Below are 25,658 nucleotides of genomic sequence, written 5' to 3' on the forward strand. Positions count from 1 at the left end.
AGGTGGCAGGACCTGCCAGAGTAAATAACTATAATACTGGTGTACCTGGTGTGCCTCCACGGGGCAGAGTGTGGACAACATTGGGTCCCATTAGGGACACTATACATGTACAAAATCCACACACCTTTAAACCTCTGGCATTGACAGTGTTCTGTTTCACACCCCAATGTATACTACGTGGAGATGGGGGAAACCCCTGGTGCCGTTTGACACTAAACACACTCTATAGTTACCGCCCTCTCCACATTGGATTTAGAATACCCGAGTTCGAATCTTGTCAGTGGCGCGAGGAATTTTTATGGGTCTTTTTCACAACGTGGCTGAGTTAGTCGGTCCCAGACGAAGGTAACATGGTTTTTCCCCCGAAACTAGGGTTTTTCATCAAGAAAATCCAACACAGAACACATGCAATATTATATATAGCTGAATATGGCCTAAAACCCTATAACAACCAATCAAAGAACCAGCACCACATGTTATTTGTACTCCTTGTTCGAATGGATTCCGTGAATGGTTTAACAAAAGGAAAAAGCCGCTGCGGTTTGCCATACCCATGATATGGAGGAAGTGAAAAGGTGATTGTTACTTTTGTAATGTAAGTATAACTGGATTCTTAGTGAAGAATAAGTGCGAGATTGTATATCTGAATCTAGATTCAGGGATGAGATCAATCCCTCACGATAGCAATATTCCAATTCTAGTACCTCTAGCATAGACTAGATTCTTTAGAAGAAGAAATGGAATGCGAAAAGGTGCGATTGGTGGAGACCTGAGAACTTCAGACGATCCTGAATACACACTCGATGAATTGACATCGCAGCTGAAGTTGTGTACCCAACAGGAGTTGAATGACCTCATTAGTGATCTTTCTCTCTCCAAAGTTAAAGCCGAACTTTTAAGCTTGAGCTTTGCAGAGAGCGTATCACTCTATGCACTTATTGTTTTGTTTTGCAGCTTGGAGTTAAAAGTATTGTCCAAATCTGCGTGTCTGCAAAACTTGGAATCTGGATGTCCTGAAGGGAAAGATTTAGATTTTATGGTTGAGAATTCCTGTGGATATTAATAATGCTGACGGTGTGGGACAAAGAAAATTGTGATAAATAGGTGGCTACACCTTACAGTTTCCTACTGATTATTTCGGTAACTTGTTGGGTGGTAGTAAAAGAAGAAATTGGAGTATAGTCTTCAAGTCATCTGCATTACTAAGGATGCTCTTTCTGCCAGAAAAAAAAAAAAAGTATAACGCAGCAGTGAATAGGAGGCCCGACAGTATCGTTCCCTTGAGAAGTCCCTGTAAGGGCTTGACAGATATAATTTATTTTTCCTTCTGTGAGATGTAGCATTCTTTTAGAGAGTGAGGGAGAAGAGATATTAATATCTCTTTTTAGTCTTGCAGAAATCAAGAGTGGCGCTTTTGATTTGATACCGTGACTCACAGAGGCTGAGAAGTGTAGAGATGTTGACTGCTCGACATTAGCTTGAAATGCCTTCAGGATTTGACTGGTGGATGCAAGGAAATTTATTGCTGTTCACTTCTTGGGAGGTGAAGAGTGAATTTGTGGTAACTACTGAGGAAGTATCTGTGTAATGAGAATGGAGAGAAGAATTTTCTCTAAAACTGGCAGAAGGGCAAAGGTTTTGGCTAGATGATGGGTATCGGTAAGATACCCATATACCTTAACGTATAGTAGCTTAGGCGAATAGCTTAATAAACTATATTATTAATTTCACGTGGTATAAGAGTGGTATTATATTTAGTAATAATTTTAATGGAAAACAACCACGTAACGTCCTTCCTTAACTATATTAAAAGACAAAATAGTTATCTTTAAGCTTAGAAAAGTCAAGTAACGTTCCATATTACCACTCTGATTTTTAAAATTCTGTTTGTTAAACCTTCTACAGTCAGCTGAACGGTGAGTATATCTTTCGTTTGCAACCTTTTCACACATTTTAGATGACCTTGAACACTACAGCAACCACCTGGACTGCGAAATCGTTCCATCAATGATTAATCTACTTCCCCCTCTCGACCCCCCCCCCAGGAACTCGACTATCTCGTTGCTTTCTGGTCGTAGAAATGTATGCACCTGCCATCATAGCTCCCGTTTTATCAGGCATTGTCTGAGGCAATAGATGCATCACGCGATGTCTTCCAATGCTGTTGCTTTTTGTATGCAATGACTTATTGTACACTTAATGATTTTAACTTATACTCTGCTAAATTCACGACTTCTTCATAAAATAATTGACTGAAAGATTTACTTTCGTGATAGGGTCGTTTATTAGCCAATATAACCAGCAACACAAAACAGTGACAGAAAAATTACTTTATTCTAAAAAATTGAGACCTGGTGCCATCTGTAGCAAGGAGATTAAGAATTTTATTGTGGTGAATATAGCATATTCAGGAATGATGGAGAGAATCGAAGGAGAAGGGAGGGGAAGTCATGCTTCTTATCAGATTCTCTCTGAAAGCTATTAGCTGCAACCAGATCATATCAAGTTCAGATGGACGTTGGGTCTGTGTGGTGCTATTTTGCACCACACATATCCAAAGACTTTAGACTTTAATCTGGATTCAGTCCTTTGGATGATTGCCCTCGTGTGTAGCACAGTTGGTATAATCACTATCCTCCCCACACTTGGTATAAAAAAAACTGATTTCGAATCCCATCAACGACGCTAGGAATTTTATAAGCCTTTTTTCACAACCAGGCTGATGGGAAGAATATAGTTGGTCTCAAGAGAGAGCAGCCTGGTTATTCTCCTGAAAAGTTGAGTTTTTCGTCCAGCAAACAGCCAGTCTACCCTAACAGATGCATTGTACAGATATGTATATATATACACTGTGCCGCCACTTTATTAGGTACACCCCTGCTGTGCACACAAATGGTTTGTCCCACAACATTGCAAGTCACATGACCACAGTTGTGGATATAAATGCAGCAGAACAACCTTTCTAGTATCAGTTAAGCGTACAAACCGTAGCAAGAATGGGGAAAAGGAGTGATCTAACGGACTTCGAGCGTGGCATGGTAGTAAGTACAAGACGTGCTGGACAAAGCATCTCTGAAACGGCAGTTCTCTTGAACGTTTTACGCACCACAGTTTCAAGGGTGTATCGAGAATGGTGCAACGAACAGAAAACATCCTCTCAACGGCACTCCTGTGGAAGAAAATCGCTTGTTGATGAGAGAGGTCAAAGGAGGATGGCTAGAATTGTGCAAGCAAACAGACAGGCCACAATGTCGCACACTTTTATGCCAAGTCGAAGAAACCACAGCCGACATGTTTCAATCAGACCACCAACCAATCATATTTACAGCTCTTCTACCCAAAAAATATTTCAATACCCCCAAAACCAAATCTGTGAAAAAGGTCACCGCCCCAAAATTTCTGAATCCAGCACTCTGCATTGAAGCCGCATCCACAGTCCCATGGAACATCTTAGATGGATGTGAACTGAGCCTCGCAATCGATTTAATGACCAAATGGATCAATACCATAGCCCTTCACACCGCTACCAAGACAGTCACCATTACTCCGCGCTCCAGAGCATGGTGGACTCCCCAGCTCAACCAAAGTTTCCACTACAAACAATTACTACACGCCAAGTGGAAAGCTTCCGGCGATGTCCAAGACCGCATTTCATTCTCCAAAGCCAGGGCCGAATTCAACAGAAACAAATCAGCTTCAATTAAAAAGCACCTCGAAAGAACCCTAAAAAGGGGAAAACCATTCTACAAAACAAAGGCTAGTTCTTCCAGCAACATCGACCCAATTGACTGGCTCAACTACGTCGCCAGATTTTCTAATCAACCTCCAGCTGTACCTAATCGGCCACTCCTCAACCGCTCTCATCTCAGTGATAGTCTCGCTACGATCCGAATTTCCAAGCAACAACTGATGCAGGCCATTAATACTCTCCCTCTCACAACAACCACCGGTGACGATGGCATCCCCCAGTTCATAATCAAATGTTTAAGTGTCTTCATCATCGACTCACTCCTCAACCTATACAACAGATGCCTCGAAGTTCATTTCTTTCCACCCCAGTGGAACAGGTACTCTGTCTGGCCCCTTTCTAAGCACCAACAATCGACGCTCCCAAGCCAACATAGGCCCATTGCTTGCGCCTCTGTATTGCTAAAAATTCTGGAGAAAGCATTGCTACCGTCTGTCACCCATCAAATTCTCCGTGACAGTCCTCAGCAAATACACTATGGGATATCAGGAAGGTCAACTATAACTAACCTTGTAACAACCACTCTGCACATCTTAGATGCCTTCGAACAAAGACAGGAATTGTCAGTTATATATCTTGACATCCATTCCGCTTTTGATGCCATCTATATACCTATATACCTAATCATGTTGATGGAAGGCTCAGAATTGGGCGAAAACAACATGGACCCATCATGTCTGACGACTACTGTGCAGTGTGGTGGGGGCAGTGTTATGGTGTGGGGAATGTTTTCTTGCCACACGTTGGGTCCATTGCTACCCATAGATTCACGTCTGAATGCCACATCGTACCTAAACATCGTTGCTGACCATGTGCATCCTTTCATGTTGACAGTTTATCATCAGTCAGATGGTTACTTCCAGCAGGACAATACGCCGGTGCACAAAGCCCGAATCACTATGGAATGGTTCCAGGAACATGACAATGACTTTTCTTTGTTGCAGTGGCACGCTCAGTCCATGGATATCAATCCTATTGAACATCTTTGAGATGAGCTGGAAAGGGCTGTTCGCTGCAGGCCTACTCCTCCATCGAATCTCAAGGAACTACGTGACACACTCACGTCTGTATGGTACTCCATTCCTGCAGAACGTTTTCAGCTTCTTGTTCAATCCATGTCTAGACGAATTCAGGCTGTTTTGAAGGCGAAAGGAGGCTCAACACGCTACCGTCTAGGTACACCTACCTATTACCACTTTATTAGGTACACCTACCTAATAAAGTGGCAGCACAGTGTATATACGGTGCAGTATGGTTCAATTTGTTGATACCCTTAACACCATACAACTACTATCTTCTTGATAATTATTAGTTATTCCAACATGTCAGAGAGAGAGTACAAGACGCTCTAATATACTCGACTTAGTTCTCACCTAGGATCCAAATTGTATCCAAAATTTGACAGTGAAGGAACCAATAGTGAGTACTGATTACAATGTCATAAAATAGGTAATATCTGAAAAGATTTCTGTGGCCAACGGAAAACGGGAAGGCTTCAATTTCAAGAGAGGGGACTATAATGGATTGAATTTCTTCTTTCACCAGACACAACTAAACTGTTTGTCGGATACGACTTTATTATGGGAAGTATTCAAGGGATTTATCCTGGAAGGTATAAATGCATTTGTTCCAGTGGAGAAATTTTGCAAGAGAAAAATGCCCAAGTGGATTACCAAAGAGGTTAAGGGTTTAATCGAGTAAAAGAAAAAAAGGTTGGGTTTACACTGTTATTATAAGTGTATATGTAACAAAACCACGCGTGAGTTAAGACAGGCGAAAGCTAATTACGAGAAATCACATGCAAGGAGAGCTAAAAACGAAGATTATTATAATAAAGAGTTCTTTTGTGTGTGAATTCATAAAGGAGGAAAGTGAATAAGCTAGGTCCCTTACTTGATCGAACTGGAAAAGGCATAAAAAAGGAGCACTTCGCAATGACATTTACAATTGAAAGACCATTCAAGCCACTAGGAATTGGTGACAAGGAGTCAGACTACCGTAAATTTGATGATATATTAATTTCTGAGATGAGTATGTGAAAAAACTAATGAAGCTGAGCGAAGATAAAGCTCCAAGAGTGGATGGTATACATCCTGTTATACCAAGAAAAAGGCTTCAGTGAATGCAGCCGTTGAGGATGTTAATGAGATTGACTGGACTCCTGGACGCCCTCCCTGGACTGGAGAAGCGCTAACGTTTTTCCAATCAACAAAGGAGGTGCTAAAGACGCGATGAGTAACAATGGAACATTGGTTTGACTTCAGTGGGGGGAGGGGGGGCTAAGATCATATCATGGAATCTCTGATTAAGGATACAATAAAGAACCATCTCGATAGATCATCTTCACGAACCCATGTTGTGGGTTCGTAAAAGGGTAGGAGACAGAGAATAATCATAAACGGACATATGTTAGGGTGGACACCAGTGCAGCAAGTGGCGTTTCTCAGGGATCAGCGTCGGGGCCACGTCTGTTTCTTATCTTCATTAATGACATTGATGAAGAAGTATGAGGGAAGTTGCCAAAGTTTACTGATGATTTAAATGTCGGAGGAATGGTTAACGACCAGAAACAGGCCATTTTGCTTCAAAACGACTTAGATCGGTTGTACAAATTCTGTAAAATGGCAAAAGACTTCCTGGTCATGATTCAGTTAAACATGAAATTTTCCATAAAGTGCAAACAGGCGGCTAGAAAGGCGCATGATTGTCCTGCCTGTGATAGTTCAGGACCTTTGCAAGTATCAAGAAGGGTGTCATTGTGCCTTTGGATAAGACGATGGTGAGACCTCATTTAGATTATTGTGTTCAGGTCAGGAGGCCATACGTGAAGAAAGGGAATGAATCGCCCACCACAGTAGTGGAGGTTGATAGTTTGGCAAAGTTCAAAGCGCAATTGGATAGATTTGCTATAATCAACAACAAATTTCATTTGTTGTTGTTGATTATAGCAAAGATTTTTATTATAATTTATTTTTTTAGCGATCAGTTTTTCTCAATTTCTTCTTTCTTTCAGTATTTGCGCTTTTCCTCATGTAATTTGGGATTAACGAGCATTTTATTCTCTATAACGCTGCTTAACACGTTATTTCACTCTAACAGTATTTAAATAGCTTCAAACTTTATGCGTACTGGCTAATAAAAAAAGTCCTAGTTTGTTTATGACTATCTTGTTGTTTAAACACAATGTGTACTCTGAAAGTATAATTAATAGACTCCTCTGCGTGTTTGTACATTTTTATAAAAGCCTTCATATATATCAGACTTTATTCTAAAGTATAAATCAACTTGTGAGCGAATTAACAGAATTCATAGATGACTAGTTCTCGCTTAATTAACGTGGAGATAATTACTTAAACATTATCAGACCAAAAGCCCCGTACTGTTGCACTGTGCTGCCACCTGGTGGCAAGGTCAAGAAGTTGTTTTCAGTATCCTTGATATATGCTTACACTGGTTTCAGCACTACGTGACGGACAAGTAAAAGATAGGATTATAGTAGACAGGTAGTTGCTATCTAAGGTGTCACGTTCATAAAACAACAATTACTAACATACTTATGGGAGGTCGTTGACTGTCTGACACCTGGTCGCGCTCAGAATTCGCCAGTTTCTGTTTTTTTAACCCCCTTCCCTTCTGTGGTTGTAAATTGACTATAAAATTTATTTTAACTATTATTGTTACTTTTTTGAAACAGATTTTCGAAATTTCTAGTACTTCGGTGTTTAAATTGCAGACGAATTAGAACTCCCCTTCTGGGCATGCGCCTCCTAGGAATCGGCTCGTATTAAAGAGCGTTTTTCCCAAGAACAAGAGCATCAGCCTGTTGGAAAGATGATTCTTAGAAGCCACGACTCGTTTTCAGTGCTCGGGTTAGTGAGATATGGGATTGTCTTAGAGGACCATAATTAAATAGGGCTCTTCAAGCGTACCCAACAGGTCTGTACTGTTATCATGAGGCAAATGTCTCCACCCATTTCTTACCCTCCTTGGGAGGGCAGGGGATGCGGAAACCTTTCCAGAGAAACCTGTGTATGTGTCCGTCTTGAAATGTGCGTGGTGACCTCTGTGCAGACTGTAATATAAGCCTTTCGCATGGAGGTAGGAGGGAAAACCAAAAGTTGGAGGAGGGTGGGATCGATATAATATAACCTATTTTTTAGTAAGGGAATGTTGTTCTTTCACTTTCTGTCTGCGGCGCACAGAGGCCAATTTGAACAATCCATAGAAGTCTCTCTGTACAAATGAATACAGAGGAAAAAATAAATAAACAGATTTTTAACTTAAAACAAAATTAATATTTGAAGTTGTTGATTTATCTACTTGTTCATCAATGTTGATTTATCTGCTTGTTCAAGTCTAATTTCTGAAATTAGATTAATGAAGCGTTAACCAAGTTCCCAAGAGAGAAAATTTCTCGTACCGGCAAGAGCTTCAAGGAATTCCGAACATCTGGAAAGAAAAGTCCTATACATCCATGTGAGTTCGACTAACTCGCTGATCATGGGAAGAAGGTCTACGAGGGGGCATTTTAAAAGTTAGTGGCTCGAACACTTCAAAGAGTTAACCCACCAAGTTTCTTGCAGTTTCAATGACTCATTTTATAATTACAGGTCCTGAATTAAAAAGGTTGTGCGAATGAGGAAATATGGACGAAACCTGCAGTCGTCCAATATTTGGGAAAAAAAGAACTAACGTCAAAGGCAATTCATGAGGATATGATTACAACAATGGGGAGGAGGATGTCCCTTCTTGTTCCTTGGTTAAGAAGTGAGCAGCACAATTTAAACGAGTGAGGGAGAACCTGAAAGATGACCCACGCTGTGGAAGAGCTGCAACGTCCATTACTCCAGAAGTTGTTGACAGTGTGCAGGATCTGGTGATAGATAATCGATAAGTGACAGTTCAGTACATTGCCATCATCTTGGACACTTCATCTGAATGTGTGTGTACACCACATAATTACAGAGGTTCTCGCTATGGAAAGGTGTCAGTATGTTCTGTTATTCTGTTGTTCGGTTTTTAGGAGCATTAGCAACTAAGGCCATATTGCTCCGGGATATGCGGTGGTCATTCCCTGACCTTTCCGCATCCTCCGTATTTGGTGGTCACGGGCTCGAACCCCGGTCTAATCAAGAAGCGTGTGCTGTGCACTGCTGCTCCTTCCCACCTGGCTACGGAGGCGCGGTGTCAGTATGATGGGTCCCAAAAGTTGTTTACAGTAGAAGAAAAACGCACAAGAGTTGTGAACTCAAGTGAACATTTGCATCGTTTTCATGCAGATCGAGCATATTTCCTTGCACGTTTTGTGACCATGGATGAGATGTGGGTCCGTGACTTTGAGCCAGAGACAAAGGGGCAGTCTAAATAGTAGAAAAAACAGCTCTTCTTTCCCCTGCAAATAAAGAAGCCAAGTCGATTCCTTCTCCTGACAAGGTGATGGCATCGGTTTTTGGATTCGGATGGAATGTTGCTAGTGGATTACCTTAAGAAAAACGATGTTACCTTCACAGGGGCGTATTACGGCGAGCTTGTGAGGCGTTTGCGTAAAAACATCATAGCCAAAACGCCAAGGAAAACTCAGCAAAACAGTTTTGTTCCACCAGGACGACGCACCTGTTCATAATTCTATCCATGGCTGCACTGCATGAGTACTGCTTTGAAATCTTAGCCCATCCCTCATATTCTTCAGATATAGCACCATCGGACTTTCTATTTTCTATTTCCTAATTTGATAAAATGCTTGGCTGGAATCCATTTCACCACCAAGAGCGGCGTCATTGCTACAGTAAATGTATTCCTGGAAGCCCAAGAGAAAACTTTCTTTGCAGATGGACTCAACGCATTGCAATACCTGTCACAAAAGTGTGTTGACTCCAAAAGGGACTCTGTTGAAAAGTAACATGTTATAAAACTCCTCAAATAAACCCTTTTACTTAGCCTACGAAATTTTCACTCTCCTCCTAATTAAATGATGTGGAATCGAAACTAGATTAATTAAACCAATCTAATTAAAAGATCTTTTCACGTATGTATGTGACAAAGATTTGTTTGACTCATTGCCACGATGAGGGTGTGGTAAATTAGACACCTGCCTCTATTGCAATTTTTGTATAGTTTTACAGCTGAGTTGCATTTGTTAGTGACAGGGTACATCGGCTTAAAAAGTACGAAAATGTGACATAATTGCAAGTCCAGTTAAGATAAGGATCTGAGTTGAGTGATATTTGTGATATTTATACACAAAACAATCGTAACGTTTCAACAGATATTTCAAACGTCAGGAAGGATTTGGAAACTTACCTGTGAGATCCAGCTTCTCCAAACTGACACACCTGGTTACTACATCACTAATACCACTGTTGGTAACACTGCTGCAAGCTTTAATCTCCAAAATCCGTAGCTGAGGACACTTTCGTGCTATTGTATTGAGTCCCTTGTCCGTTAAGCGCGTACAGCCATTGAGTACTATCCTCTCTACAGTTAGACACATGGTAGGAGAGTCCCGACAGAGAAGACGGAAAAGCGTTTTTAATCCCAGGTCCACGTGGATTTTTTCACTGCTCAGAATTACCGAAGACCACAACTGAGGTTCCCATGCGAGGAAATACCATCGTCGACATACCCGTGCGCATACACAGAGGTGATTGCTCGATAAATACGAAAACACTTTTAAGATGACGTCATCCGCAAGTCTATCGAACGGTGATGACCGGCTTAGTTTTTTACCTTTGAAAGTCGCCAGCAACTTATCGGTATCGGCCACATGACCTCCGTGGGTAACTCTCCTGGTCGTTAAGGGCGGCACTATGTCATCAACGTTCCGTGAAAAATGAGGTCCACAAGAGGAGGAAGAGACATCAGTCCAAACAGACGGAACTCGAGGTTGGCTAGGAATCGCTCGGTATGTGCTTGTCGGAGAGTGGGTTGGAGTTGGAGTAAGGCTTTGTCTGGTAAGAAGCGTGTGGTAGCCGAGGTCATGGCCAGGAGAAGTACGACCGGCAATATAGCTAGCAGAGTCAAATTTAGAATTGAAAACGGAAGGTCTGCTACCTATCAGTGGTTTTGGAGTTGAGGCTAAAGAGAAAGTATCGCTAATGTCTGTGGACTCCACACTTTGGCAGTCATTGAAGTAGAATTCCATGATTATTTAGAATGGTTGGGTTTCAAGTTGGATTCTTTAGGTGAAGGCAGTCAGTATTTTCGCGATTAATGAGAGTCATGTTTTTAAAGTCACATCACAACATCACATTCCTTGGCGAAATCGATGTCTTGGAGCAACTCTGAAAGAAAAGAACAAAGAGAACACTTATTGGTTTGAAAAGGAAGCAGGTTTAACTCTATTTATGTCTAGGAAGCAAAGTCATCATAACGGAAATTTCTGGATAACGTTAGGGACACAATAAATTGTTACATTGGTAACAATTTATGTCCCTAACGTTATCCATCCTTAAGCCCCCGAAGGTGGCCATACTATTGAAAATTAGAAAGATCAAGATCAACTCTTAATTAATAGGATCTCAAATTTCAGTGCTCGGGTGTATTTCATCAATATCCAGGTTATATGGAGTGGGGGAGGGGAACCGTGTCTTTTGGACCGAATTTCTGGGTAACGTTTAGTTGATTACAGATTTAATTTATCAGGTGTTGCTGCTGTCTATGGGACCGATGTGTATTATGTCTGCAGGTCTAAATGCACTTGAACAGACCTAATACAATAAAGGTTGAATTCGGAGCACAAAGACCAAAGTAGTCGATATGCCAAGAAACTTTCAGCAGTTTCTGCGCAGGCGATGTAGCTGTATTAGGGGCCCTGAGCTTGGGAGGGGGGCTTCCAAAATGAAAAGAAAAAATCGAGTGAATTACATGAAAAGTAAATTACTTTGCACCGGGACCCAAGGTCATGATGGTACGTAACTGGAATGACACTTTGTTGTTCAACAACCATGAACAGCAAACTGGCTATACTTTTCAAATGTCTCTTAAGATATGCAATAAGGCTACGTATATAAAAATTTAATAACGCTCTCCTGCATAAGGTTTTATGGTGTAATAGTCTAGGAATTTGCAGCATGTTGATAATTTTTGTACTTGACGATTTAGCAATTTCAAAAAGTTTAAAGTTTTATTTTTATTTCTTTCTTTGCGTTTCCTTCATATTTTCTAATTTTTTATTTCTTTTTTTCTTTCATTTTTCCTGTCTGGTATTAAAGTACGCCCACTGAGGCGGCACAGTAAGAATTTGAACAGACAGGCGGGATAGACCTCACCAAATTCTATTACAGATGCAGTCAGGACCACGCCCAACTTAACTCTACCTTGCTCCTATAAAATATCTAGCAACGCCTCGAATTAAAACGCATCCTAGAATTAAATAAACAATTGTGATTAAATTAATTGCAAGAAATGCAGTCTATTGCTATGGCAAGAATTAGTAGATTCATAAAATGTTTCGTTTCGTGGATTTAAATATACCCTGAAATAGAAATTTCTATTATAATGTAATCGTATGCAAATGAGCAGAAACAGACGACGTCATATGGTGCAGTCACACATATCTCAGACACTGCTTGATAAAGGAAACAGATGTTCTTCTAGCACATGCAGCTTTAAAGAGAGAAAAAAAATTACCACTGGGAGTGACTCATTCTTGTGTGTGTATTTGGTTAACAGTTTCGCAGACCATGACGGTTTCCCATGTTCCAAGATGATATCTCAAAGAGCACGTGGAAAACCATAGTTATATTATGTGGTAAAGATAGATAAAAGACATTGCAGTGATGAAGACAAAAATACTGCAGTGGCATTGTGGTCACTGACTGTTTTTGACAAATTCCACCATATACAAGGTTTCAAAATCAAGATCCAAGACTGAGTCTTTGCATGCATGTAAAAGTGGGTAGGACCAGTACGTAACGCGCTGTGGCAGCTGGCCTACGTTAGTACGTTGGCTTCCCTCTTCAAAGTCATTTGCCTATCATAAACGTTTCGCACGCAGCTGTTTTAGATTTTCTTAGGCTCGAAGCACGCGAACAGTATCTCATTCAAGTTGTTGATGATGATACCGCCATATTGGATTCGATTGTAACAGATATGTATCGTGATGAATAACCAGAATATGATCCATAAATGAAGAGCCAAAGTTAGAATGGCGATCAACATTATCTTCTTGAAAATTTTGTTTTCAAGTATCACAAGCCAAATGATGTTTATCAATTTCTTCGATAGCAGTGGAATTATGGTTGACTGAATTACCCGGTTGAACACATTCACCAGGAATTTGTTCAACCGCATAATTGAGTAAATAAGGAGTACTATGAACAAGTTTTGGATCATTTGTTTAAAAGAATTCATCGAGTGAGGCCCCAGTTTCCAAAAGGAGGAAGCGCTAGATAACGCTAGGCCGCAGTCTTCGCTGATTATCAAGGAAATTTTGGAAAAGGCTGGTGTCGTGGAGCCAAATCTCCCCATCCCCATTGTTCCATAATCAAATCAACGCTGAAAGGATGTGACAAAGGAATTGATGGCAGGCAGTTCAAATGCATTTAAAAAATGTTTTCAACACTTGCACGAGCGATCTCACAGTGCGTAGCTGTTCAAGGTGATTATTTTGAAAAATATTAAAAGATTTGTTCATTCTAGCATGTTTCTCTTTAAATTTACTCAGTCCTGGAATATAATTATCAAGCTCAATGTAGTCCATGCCTGTAAGACTGACCTTGGTGTGATGGATACTGTAATGATATAGGAGTCCTATACCTTCACCAGTTCTTACAACTAGAAGCAGTACTGTAACAGCTGTTTTCTGCGCAGTTCCGGATTCAAGTCCCATGTGGACGGGATTAAACTTTTTTGGCGCACGTTAGCTTGAATTGCTTATTTTTTTTATCTCCCAGGAGTCGGATTTTTCATCCAGCAAAACAAGAACTCCGTTCTTAGAATACATGCAACTTACAGACATAGTATACAGAGAGACCTGAGAGGTACATTGCGAGAAGGATGGAGTTTCATCCACCTTGATACCTAATAATTTGGCCACCACGTATAGTCGAAAACGACAGAACAAATTTTGCAACTTAATAGCTCCAGCATAGATGGGAGTCAATAACAATATTCTTTGTAGACATCAATAGCTACGAACGAACTTAACTACATAATAGGTCGCAAGGTCACTAAAGATGACGCTTCAGATGTTTAGCGATCTCAGCCATAAAACAGTTAAATGTGAAAGTCAACGACCTTACGCATGCGGAATTACCGTTATAGAGTTTCAAGAAGCAGTAATGATTGCGGGTCATCGTTCTTATATGAATAACTCGTATGTGTACATTAAACGATACAGATTATTGGTGTCCTCACACTTGCTGGGAAACATGTGAACTCAGAGTGATGGACCCTAAATGAATTAAAGTTCAAACAGAAATTTAGTGAGTAAATACTCACTAAAGTTATGTTTGAACTGAATTCTGAATATAAACTATTCAAACCTGTCGATTGCTTTACCACTTGTTCTGTTATTCACTTTAGTTAAAATTTAATTACAACTGGTTATTTTTCAATAAGTTGATCTTTAAAGAAAGTCAACGATAAAAAATGCCAATAATAAAATAAATAAAAAACGCCAAAAGTTGAATAAAACACGAATACCGGTATTGGGTGATTAGTAAGAACTTGAAGACCTTTCGTATTCTTTTATATCTCAAAAATAAAGAATTTTAAGGTTTTTATTTATTTATTTGTCTTTCAACCTTTGTCAACTGATTACACAACAAATGGCCACACTAAGATTAAAGTAACCGATATGTAGAGCTATCACAGTTTTAATAGCATTTCACAGTGGTTACGATTAAAGGCTGTCTTGATGCTAGTTAATAACGTGACAAGAACAATGGACCATGCATGATATGACGAGTTTTTGTCCCCGTATTTGATGGATTACTTCAACCCCCCTTTTTTGGGTGGAACTCATCAGGTTTGTTTCGTGTCCCTGTTAGGGTACATCCACACAGCGGGTGGTCTTTTTTTTTTTAAGTGCTTTTGACCAATGCGTGTGAAGCGTGTTGGTTTGTCATTTTTATGTATTTTTTATTTTACAGAATCAGTGCGACAGTTCATGTTAATAAATATATTCACATGTAGCATTGGCATGAAAACCTTAGCAAATTGGTTGAGTGAATAATACAAACTTTACGATGGATAACAGAGCTTGATCTATTTAAAGTAATAGAACTTTAGATATATCAAGTTACAAAGTAATGTTTTAAAGTATTGAAAAAAATTCTTTCATCAAAAAGCAGTTTACGAACCAGATTTTTCATTATCTTGAATGTTTTTCTTGTTGAAGAACAGAAGTACGTGAAAGCAGATAATGGACTCCATTAAACATAAATAATGACTAGATGAAATCCATACATACCGAAATACCAAAATATTGGAGAACATACTTGATGGCACTTAGGTCCACTTTTAGCGAAATGACAGTATTCCTGCTTGGCCTGGATTCTTCCAAGTGCTCACAGTGATTTTGTCCCTAGAACATTTAGATCCTCCAGTTTCATTATAGTTGCTAAGACCTATCTCGTACACGCCAGTGCTAGATGATGATGACAGTGATTCTTGATGGGTTGTATGTTTGGCGCTTGTGTAGTCTGTGGATTGCTGTGTATACAGGTAGCGCTCTATCACCTATAGAATTGTTGTCTTGGAAGAGTCCATCTCCTTCCGGATACATCAGCATTATGGGATGAATCTTGTTCACAATGTTAAAAGAGATTTGTCGGCTAGAGATTGACAGGACTCTTTAGAATAACGAGATGGTTCTTGTCGATCTTGAAACGGACTCAACATGTCGACTCTACTAGTGACCCCTGTCGTGGGGAGTTTTTCTAGGCACTTAGGTCCACCTTTAGCGAAATGACAGCAATGTTCCTGCGTAGCCTGGATTCTTCCTGGTGCTCACAGGTGTCCCTAGTGATTTTGTCCTTGGAACAACCTTTAGATCCTTCAGTTTCATTGTGGTTGCTAAGACCTATCTCGTACACACCGTGCTAGATGATGATGACGATTTTTGATGAGATAAATGTCTGGCTCTTGTGTGGTCTCTTGATTGCTCTCTATAGGATATCTTTCATGTACAGGATGGAAGATTCCATCTCCTTCCGGATACATCAGCATTATGGGATGAATCTTGTTCACAATGTTCAGAGAGATTTGTCGCCTAGAGATTGATGGATTCCACACGTGGACACAACTAGCGACCCCTGTCGAGGGAAGTTTTGCCTCACCACCATACACTTGGGCCCTTTCGAGCTCTTTGTTCAATTATTTATTGCAACTAACCGATTTTTATTTGAAAACTTTTTGATGTGATGAAAAATGGAACTTAAGTCATATAAAGAATGCAAAGAGAAACTATACTTCTGAATGTACAAAAGTACAACGAAGACTTTGTACAAACCTGTGATGCTTCTGATAAAATTAATGTTAAAAAATGACGTTATTTCCTCTCAAATTCGATAATATAGACTAGAAGCGTCCACACGAACTGGAACGCTCTTAGAGGTGAAAGAAATTGCTTCACACGTGCAGGTAAATAATTCTTGAAGAAATAAAATATTTTCTGTAAACATACGGAACGCCTTGCTACTGTCAACATTTATCAATGTCTTCAGAGATAAGCTGCAGCATTTCATAGTTGTAACCTTAGACTTAAACCATGTGATACGAGATCTGTGATCCCACCTTTGCCAAAGAACACTCCCATCTTCTTTAAACAAAGGGATGGTCTGTCGACAGTCAGAATGAAGGGTTACATGTCGTTACTATACGAGACTAGCCGTAAAAGTATTATGGGCGGACAGTTCAACATCTCTATAGTAACAGTGAAGGACAGAACCCATCCCCGAGTAAACTTTATATTTTATGTGTGACTCAGTCTGCACAGAGCACCTTGAATATTTCGTTTCAGATAATTATTTTGTTTTATTTTTGTTATTAATATGTATACGTTATCAAGCTTGTAGTTTAATGAAAATCTGACGAGAGATGTCTGGTAGTAAAAGTTGTTTGTTCTGTTAACATGAACAACAGAACAGTTTGCCATTATTATTAGGACATGCCTTTTATGCTACTTAATTAATCGCTTGTTTATTTTGACATTATTTATTATTCTGTTTATAACTGACGTCCTTAACTGTTACAGTGTGTTATTTATTTATTTTTAAATCAGTCATTTTGATTTCAAGTTGTTTCTTGAATTTTTTCGTACGCGTTTTGTTGTCTGTTGCCATCCCTTTATTTTATAAAACAATTCCATCTTTTAAGATTACTACTACAATTAATATCATTTATATATCACGTAGAATTAATAATATAGTTTATTAAACTAATCGCCTAAATCACTATACAACTTAAGGTGACGTTTCAGACAGCTGACTGAGTGGTATTAATTATAATAAATGGTATAATGAATGATATAAGTGGTATTAATTAGTAATATATTATTAATCTTAATGGAACCACCATGTAACGTCCTTCCCTTACTATATTTTCATCTTTTCTCTTCTATACCTTACACTTAAACCATATGACATGAGCTGAGTGATCCTAGCTAGCCGCATACACCGATGAGCCAAAACATTATGACGAGCGAGTCGTTATGCAAATCGAAGCAACTGCAGGTGAACTACGACGCGTGCGCGGGTCGGGACACGGTATTCTTCAGATGTGAAAGGCAGCAGATTTAAGTGAGTTTGATAAAGGCCAAATTGTAATGGCCAAACGGCACAGCTAGTGGGATGCTCACGGTCAGCCGTGGTTAGTACCTACCGAAAGTGGTCCGAGGATTTCCCTCCTCGGACCCACGAAATGCCGGCGAGGTGTTGGACGACCACGGCTCATCGATACTCGAGGTGAGCGAAGGCTCTTCCCGATGGTACGTGGCAACAGAAGGGCGACTGTGGCGCAACTCGCCAGTAATTGGAATGCTGGTGACGGGAGTAATGTGTCACAACACACAGTACATCGAACCCAGCTGAAAATGTGGCTGCGTAGCCGCAGGCCATTTCAAGTGCCCTTGATAATTACGGCTCATCGGCGACAGCGCCTACAATGGGCACGCGAGCATCGAAACTGGACCTTCAGTGATTGGAAGAAGGTCGTCTGGTCTGATGAATCACGTTTCCTCTTGCACCATGTGGACGGCCGGGTATGTGTGCGTCGTTTACCTGGGGAAGTGATGGGCCTGCATGCATCATGAGACGAAAACAAGCCGGTGGTGGCAGTATCATTCTTTGGGCAATGTTCTGCTGGGATACCCTGGGTTCAGTCATCCATGTGCTGGGCACTCTGCCATCTACCATCGACCTGCCAGAGTGAAACCTTAAAATTTCTTGGTACCTGGTCTGCCTCCACGAGGCATAGTGTGGACAACGTTGGGCTCCAACAGGGGTATAGCAGCTAAATGGCCAGAAGAACAACAATACACAGCACTACATTACAAAATCCATACATTTTTAAATCTCTGGCCTTTGCAGTGAACCGTTACACCTACAATGAAAGCAACACGGAGATGGGTGGGAACCCCTGGCGCTGTTAGACACAAACACACTATACTCTATACACTATTATTTTATTATTATATTAGGGCCACCCATAATTTCTTACATATACCGATATATGTATTATGTCTGTAAATTGCGTGTATCCTCTGGTCAATTTCCTGAACGAAAAACCCCAGTTTCTGGGGGGGGGGAACCTTGCAATCTATGCCTGAGACTGACTAACTCAGCCACGGGGTGAAAAAGGCCCATTAAAGTTCTTCGCGTCATCGACGGGATTCGAACCCGGCCTTTTCCACACGATGTGGGGGAGGACGGCGACGATACCACTGTGCTACCCGCGCAGATACTATACACTATACCTAAACATCATTGCTGACCTGGTACACCCTTTCGTGGCAACGGTCTTCCCCTCTGGCGGCGCCATCTTTCAGCAGGATAATGCGCTATGCCACACCGCCCAGATTGTTCGAGACTGGTTCGCGGAACATGAGGAAGACTTCTAGGTATTGCCCTGGATCTCGGCGAGGTCAAGCTCCTGGCCTTTGCTGATGACCTCGTACTGGTTGTTCATTCTGGTACAAGAGCCACATTGGAAGTGCAAGCCAACTTTGGAGTGGAAAAACTTCAAGACTGGGCTGCCATGCACAAATTAACAATCTCCAGTAAAAAATAAAGTCAATCCTTCTAAAAGGAAAGCTCCAAATCCGACGGCCACCAGTGATGAAAATTAACAAGACCCCGATCAGTCTCTACACAGAAATCAACTATCTGGGCCTGTATCTAGACGCCAACTTATCCTTCCACCCTCACTTAAAATACCTGTCAGCTAAAATCCGAAAATACACTGCAATGATAAGGCGGATTAGTAGAGCAGATTGGGGCCTAAAGAATAAAGCTCTATCGTTAATATATAAGGCAGTATATGTCCCGATTGTGTGCTATGGAGCCTCCATCTGGTGTGAAAAGGCAATCCTGGAAAGGAACAAGCATAAGCTTGATTCCATTCAATGATTTATGTTACTATCGGTTGCCAGGGCGTGCTGTACTGTCAGCACCCCTGCATTACAAGTCATTGCAGGATACTTACCTCTCTATCTGGAAGTTGTCAAGAGGGGTCTCTTCCAGCCCCTGAAGAAGGGAATCCCAACGCAATTGTTAAATCTGCAGTTGAATCATGCAAATGACCCTAAGAAGGAAAGAAGAAAAATTGCAGACCACCTACAAAACCTCTGGCAAGAAACATGGAACACGACGCCGAAAGGAGCAATCACCAAAAGGTTTATACCCTCAGTAAGTCAGACTTCCCCAAAGCCTCTTCCCTGGTACTCGCCTGGATTGCAAGTCACCTTCCTGCTTACAGGCCATGGACCGTTCCAGCAAAAATTAACAGCCATGGGAATAGAAAGTAACCCATATTGCCACTGTGGTGAAGAGGAATCCTGGGAACACCTTATGTACGAGTGTCTCACTTACGACAACGCCAGACTTCAATTCCTCACAGAGATTCAAGGAAACCCCTGCAATCAGGAGTCAACTTTACCTCAAGAAGAGCCGCCTCCGTAGCCAGGTGGGAAGGAGCAGCAGTGCGTAACACACGCTTCTTGATTAGACCGGGGTTCGAGCACGTCACCACCAAATACGGAGGATGCAGAAAGGTCAGGGAATGACCACCGCATATTCCCGGAGCAATATGGCCTTTGTTGCTAATGCTCCTAAAAACCAAATAACAAACAAACAAACAACCTCAAGAAGAGGCCACATACCTAGCTTAACACGCTACGCCCAGGCTGTTTTCAATTCTAGAAGAGCAAGACTTGCGGAACTCAGGGCAGAACAGAATAACGTGCCACCCCTGCGATCCCCGATTGGGATACTACAATGCAAGCACCCTGGGTGCAGGATTCACACAGAGCACCTGCTTCTGTGATTTTCAACTCCCTTCTCCATCCTCTACCTAAGAGTGGACTGCCTTCCCTATTGATCCACTCCAACTACTGTTCCCCACATTCTGACCTCTTCTTCTTCTCTTACTCCCCCATATGCTCTCTTCAGAAAAGAAAAAAAAAAAAAAACCTTTTTTATTTTAGTTTATTTTTTTATAGCCTGAACTTTCTTTTTTTTTTTTTTTTTTATGGCCTCTGTCAGGAAGCTCAGGCAACCCTGGCAGAGGCAGCCAGAGTATAATGGGCAACCTGGCTTACCTCCCAGTGGTTGTGGCGGGCAACGTAGGGTCCCAGTAGGGGCCCTGCGGCAAGCATCCAGACACAACAACAGAACAAAGCACAATACTACATTAACCAGACATTACACTTTTTTTCTGGCTGTGCAGTAGTTCTGCATTTAATAATAAATAAATAAATAAATCAATTTTCTGTTTTTACTCCGGGACGACCAAACGGTCAGAGGAGTTTACAAGATACAGAGAATACAAGAAACAGCACCGTATTCAGCAGTCACGGGCTTGAACCCGGGTCACTCAAGGCACGTGTACTTATTCACCCGCGCGCCTGACCACTAGGCTACGCCGGCCTTCACAGAGTACATATGGCGCAGATGTGGGAAACCACCGGTGGCCCCTGAACCTAAATACTATGCCACTATTGCCCTGGTCTCCAAATTCCTCAGTCATCAATCCTATCGAGCATCTGTGGTTCGTGTTGGAACAGCAACTCCGATCTGCAGCGTCTCAACCACGGACCTTACAGGAGTTAAAGGATCTGCTGGTTACGTGTTGGTTCCAAATACCACAAGATACATTTAGAAATCTTGTAGCGTCCATGCTTCGCCGGGTACGAGCTGTTTTGGCTGCACGTGGAGTACCAACATCATATTAGGTAGGTGGTCATAATGTTTTGGCTCATCGGTGTATCTCTCAGCATCAGAAATATAGCCATTGTGCATTGCACGTTCTTATGCTTTCTTTCTTTTAGGATATATTATTCTGCTACCTTCTTTGGTTTATTCTATAGGGAGTTGATTGGTTATTTACAATTGGGGGTTGCCAATGATTCGTTCCATTAGGTTCCCAGGGTTATTGCACATCTATGAAGTACTTTTTGGGTCCACGGTTCTGTCTTAATTTGCGTCATCAATAGTGAGCGGAACATTTCCTGCCCTTTCAACTGTTCCACAGCCCAGTAAGTCTGCTTTCTTTTCTTTTTCATGCTTAAGATATGCTCTCTGAAGATCAAGTCTTGGTTTCATGGTTTATATGTGACGCTGTCGTCTGTTTTGGATTTCCATTAGTGATTATCCTCTGCTTTTTCTTTTCTTTTTGTTCAGTTCATTATTGCTGACTTCTCGTGATTGATTTTTAATCCCATCGAATACAGGTATTTTGACAGTTTGAGTTGTTTTTACGATCTCCTCTTGGTGATGTGTGTCTTCTGTTTTCAGAAAATATTTTAGATCGTCTGCCTAGGTAGTTAACAGTTTGATTAGTGATCATTTTGATCGTTTGGTTATATAGTGTATAGTTTGGTTATTGATCGGGAACGGCTAAAATGCAGCTGCAGAAATCGTGGCCCTGCTAATCGGAAGTACTCTTTCAAGAACAGATTGGAACTTTATATAACTTTTATGTCTTGTTTTTCGCTTTTTCTGTGCTAAATTACTGTTTGGACAAATTTATTATGCAAACTGGAGATTAAAAATGGTAGTTAGCATCACACACGCACTGTCTTTAAAACCTCTCGACGTCGACTCTTAGTTGCAGAGGATAGGGTGATGAAATATTTCTCAAGGTTTAAGGAGCAGCAAATGAACTAGCTGATTGGAAGACATAATCTGTCATTAAATACACTCATTCGCCTTTCAGTAAGAGTTTCATGCATGTAAATTGGTATAGCGTACAATTAAATGCTAGTTGCGAACAAGTTTTTCAAGTTTTCTTAACGGACTCTACTCCTATATGAAACTACACTAATATGATCACTTATTAATGAATTATGTATGTATTTTAGCGATGGTAATGAGGGCATGATAATGCGCTACAATAGTTCTCACTTGATGAGAGACATACGTGAATGTGTGTGCACGTATGTCTCTCTCTCACACAAAGAGTGCGAGAGAGACATACGTGCGCACACAAAGAGTTGCTTTATTTCTGGTTACTAGTGTATACTTCTGAATAGACCTACTGCAACTTTAACTTACAATGAGAAATGCACAGCTAATAGTGAGAGTAATTATTATGAATCAATCTACTCCTTACAATTCAGCCTCCCCACCTTTCTGCGATGGCTGTTATTAAGCATCCGATTTATCTGATACACTGTAACGAAGTATTTGTAGGTGGAAAGAGGGAGAAAGTGGAGGGGGGTTAGAAAATTAATCAAGTTCGTATTTCTTTTGAGGGCAGTCTTTACGAAGACATGATTGATCTACTATACCTCGCTTATATTAACCCCACTTTCTTGTCCGTCGCTAGCAGCCAGTGTAATGAAGAAGGTGGGGAGGAGGGTGGAACTCTTTTTCCGCCACTTTGTCACGACATCTAAACTACAAAACAATACCAAGACTGATGATAGATGTCCGCCTTATATGTTTAATATAAACCGGTTTTGTAAAACCCCTTTAGAAACTACAATAAAAAATAATAAACACAAACTTTTGTGCTTTTCGCTGCATATCTCTCAATCTCTGTAATTGTTTTAGCTGGTTGGAGATATTAATAACCATGCAGTTTTGCAACAGTCAATATCGGTTGAAGTAATTACCAAACCAACCACGTAATCTTTTTCGATAATTGCCACAAACATTAGATCAGCGTATAAACTTGGAGTTGTGCGTGATATAAAATAGCTATTGTCTCGCCAACAATTCAATTATGGTTTCAGGAACTTAATTAGTTCTTCTAGGTTGGAGTGTAATGTTGAATTCTAAGATTGGTTGTCGTATTTGCAAATATTTATGGATTTTTAATGTATTCGCCTGTTATTAGCTAATAGTATGAATGGTAGTGGCGACACGGAAATCAACTTATCTTGTAAGTGCTTAAAAGACAGATGAATACGCTGGCTTTTTGAGTAATGAGTCAGTGAAGGATGTTGGGTATGTACAATCCGCCTAAATGTTTGGATTCAGTTTTCTTTAATTTTTATTTGGAAATTAGCTATGGAAATGTAATTTAATATAAAAAAAAAAACATACCACAAACTATTTTAAGATTTTTTTATTAAGCATTGAAAGATGCCATCTCAAACTATACTGATTTTTCATCAAAATATCCTCCACGAAATTTTATCATCGCCTTACACAGACGTGGCATTCTGGTGATTAATTATACAACAGTTCCTTGACTAACATTATTCCAAGCGATCTGCAAGGTTTCCTATAACTTTGTGAAGATGACGGTCTATATGATCTCATAAAAGCTCTTTTGGGTTTAAGTCAGGCGATTGGGGTGGCCACATCATAATTTGCAATATCCCCTCCTGTTTTTTAGTTGCTAGAAAGTCCCTGGACAACTTAGAGCTGTGCTTCGGGTCATTGTCTTGTTGTAATATAAAATTCCTTCCACAAAGTTGAAGTCCAGAGAATAGTGCATTATGTTCTTAAAATTCCTACAATTTTTAGGATATCACCCACTCCAGAAAAACAGAAGGAACCCCAGATCATGATGGAACCACCAACGTGCTTTATTCTAGGCTCTAAACAATGTGACACCATTTTTTCTTCAGTTGATCGTCCCACATAAACTCTACGCTTGGATCTAAAAATATCAAATTTGGAATAATTCGTCCACAGTACGTTTTTCCACTCTTTAGTTGTCCGATGTTGATGGTTTTTTTCTCTTTTTCTGTTTTAATAAAGTTACACGGTTTTAATAAGGTTTTTGAACGGTTACACGACCACGAAGTCCTGCTTGTTTAAGACTAATGTGTACAACGGATATAGACATTGGAGTTTCTCTGGTATTGAACTCAGCTTTCAGTTCCTTATTTCTTGCCATGTTTATCAAGAAACACTCTTTCTGAATGACGGGTATTCGATTTTATGTTACAGTTCTTACTCCTCAACTTATATTATTGAAAAATACTCTGGAATCATTTATAGTCTTCTATATTATTGAAACAATACTACCACTTTTTAGAAAATTCTAGAATCATCTACAACGTTCTACCACTTTATACCTTTCTGGAATACTCTCAAATATTCTAGAATTTTCTTAAATATTATTCCAACTTTTTGATTTTTATACTTAATAAAAAATATTTTAAGAAATATTGACAAACAAGTTGTCCCGTTTTAATAAAAACTTTGAACGTTAAGAATATTGAAAAGTGATTCCAAACTTTTAGGCGAAGTGTAATTCGTTGTGGAATTGAGAAAAATAATTCAGGAGTTCGTAGTGGTTGCTTGCAATTCAAGCATTAAATATTTAAAAATTAAATAAAGTAAAAATGACAGGAATTTATATAAATTACAACAAACTGGGATTACTGGTGTTATCCTTTGTTTGAATTAGCAGCTGGATAAAAGACAGTAATCATAAATGGACATTCCTCAGCGTGGAGCAGCGTATCAAGCGGAGTTCCTCAGGATTCACTTCTGGAACTCTTCCCGTTTATAATCTTCCTTAATGACAGTGACGAACGAGTAGAGAGGAAGTGTCAGAATTTGCTGATGAATCAGGTCATCTTGTCTTAAAATGACAGATGGGTTGCAGATATAGCTCGAAATATTCAACTGAAGTTTAATGCTTCTAAATTGAGTTTTGTACCTGGATAATAGAAATCCAGGTGTTGATTATAAACTAAGGAAGAAGGGTGAAATGTGGTTCAACACGAAAAAGACAGAGATTATGGTACAATCGGATATTTAAAGTACCTTGCAGAGTTAAAAAGTGGCCAACACAGCACATGGTGTTCTGTGTATAATTTATAGGACAGTGACATTCTTTTCTCTAATGCAAATGTATGGAAAAGGATACCATTGGCTCTTTATACATGTATAAGACAATGGTGAGATTGCATTTAGAATATTGTGGTCAGGTCTGGAGGCTAAATTTGAAAAAGACAACTTCTAGAAACAGTTCATATGGGCCTATATGAGAGCTTGAAGGACAGGGTGGATACCCTCGAAGATTTAAATTGAGGGGCCCATGCAGCTCTCAGCTGCCCACATCAATGACAGAGATTGCACTTGAACATCACGCAACACAGCGACAAGCCGAAGGCAGAATGCTCTGGTCCCAAAGGAACTAGTTGTTGTCGGTGACTCTATTGTCAGGGAACATATCGTGCAAAAAGGATAGGTGGAACAGGATTATGGTATGTCTGCCAGGTACAAAGGTAAATGACGTTGTAGAGCAGATATCATCTTTTAAGGCCACAAAAGGTGATATTGTT

At 40.2% G+C, this 25,658-nt stretch overlaps 1 protein-coding gene across 1 annotated transcript in view; it reads right to left on the minus strand.

The window, feature by feature from the left end:
• LOC150075103 (uncharacterized) overlaps nt 1–25,658 on the minus strand; it is a 115,334-nt gene that overhangs the window by 36,996 nt on the left and 52,680 nt on the right. Inside the window, exon 2 of the mRNA XM_090388232.1 lies at nt 10,049–11,028. Within this exon, the coding sequence (XP_090244358.1) occupies nt 10,049–10,889 (841 nt within the window). The 5' untranslated portion in view covers nt 10,890–11,028. The remainder of the gene's footprint in view (nt 1–10,048; nt 11,029–25,658) is intronic.

This window comes from Mastigoproctus giganteus, chromosome 14, assembly GCF_048544385.1.
Source record: "Mastigoproctus giganteus isolate SK-2022 chromosome 14, ASM4854438v1, whole genome shotgun sequence".
NCBI lineage: Eukaryota > Metazoa > Arthropoda > Arachnida > Uropygi > Thelyphonidae > Mastigoproctus > Mastigoproctus giganteus.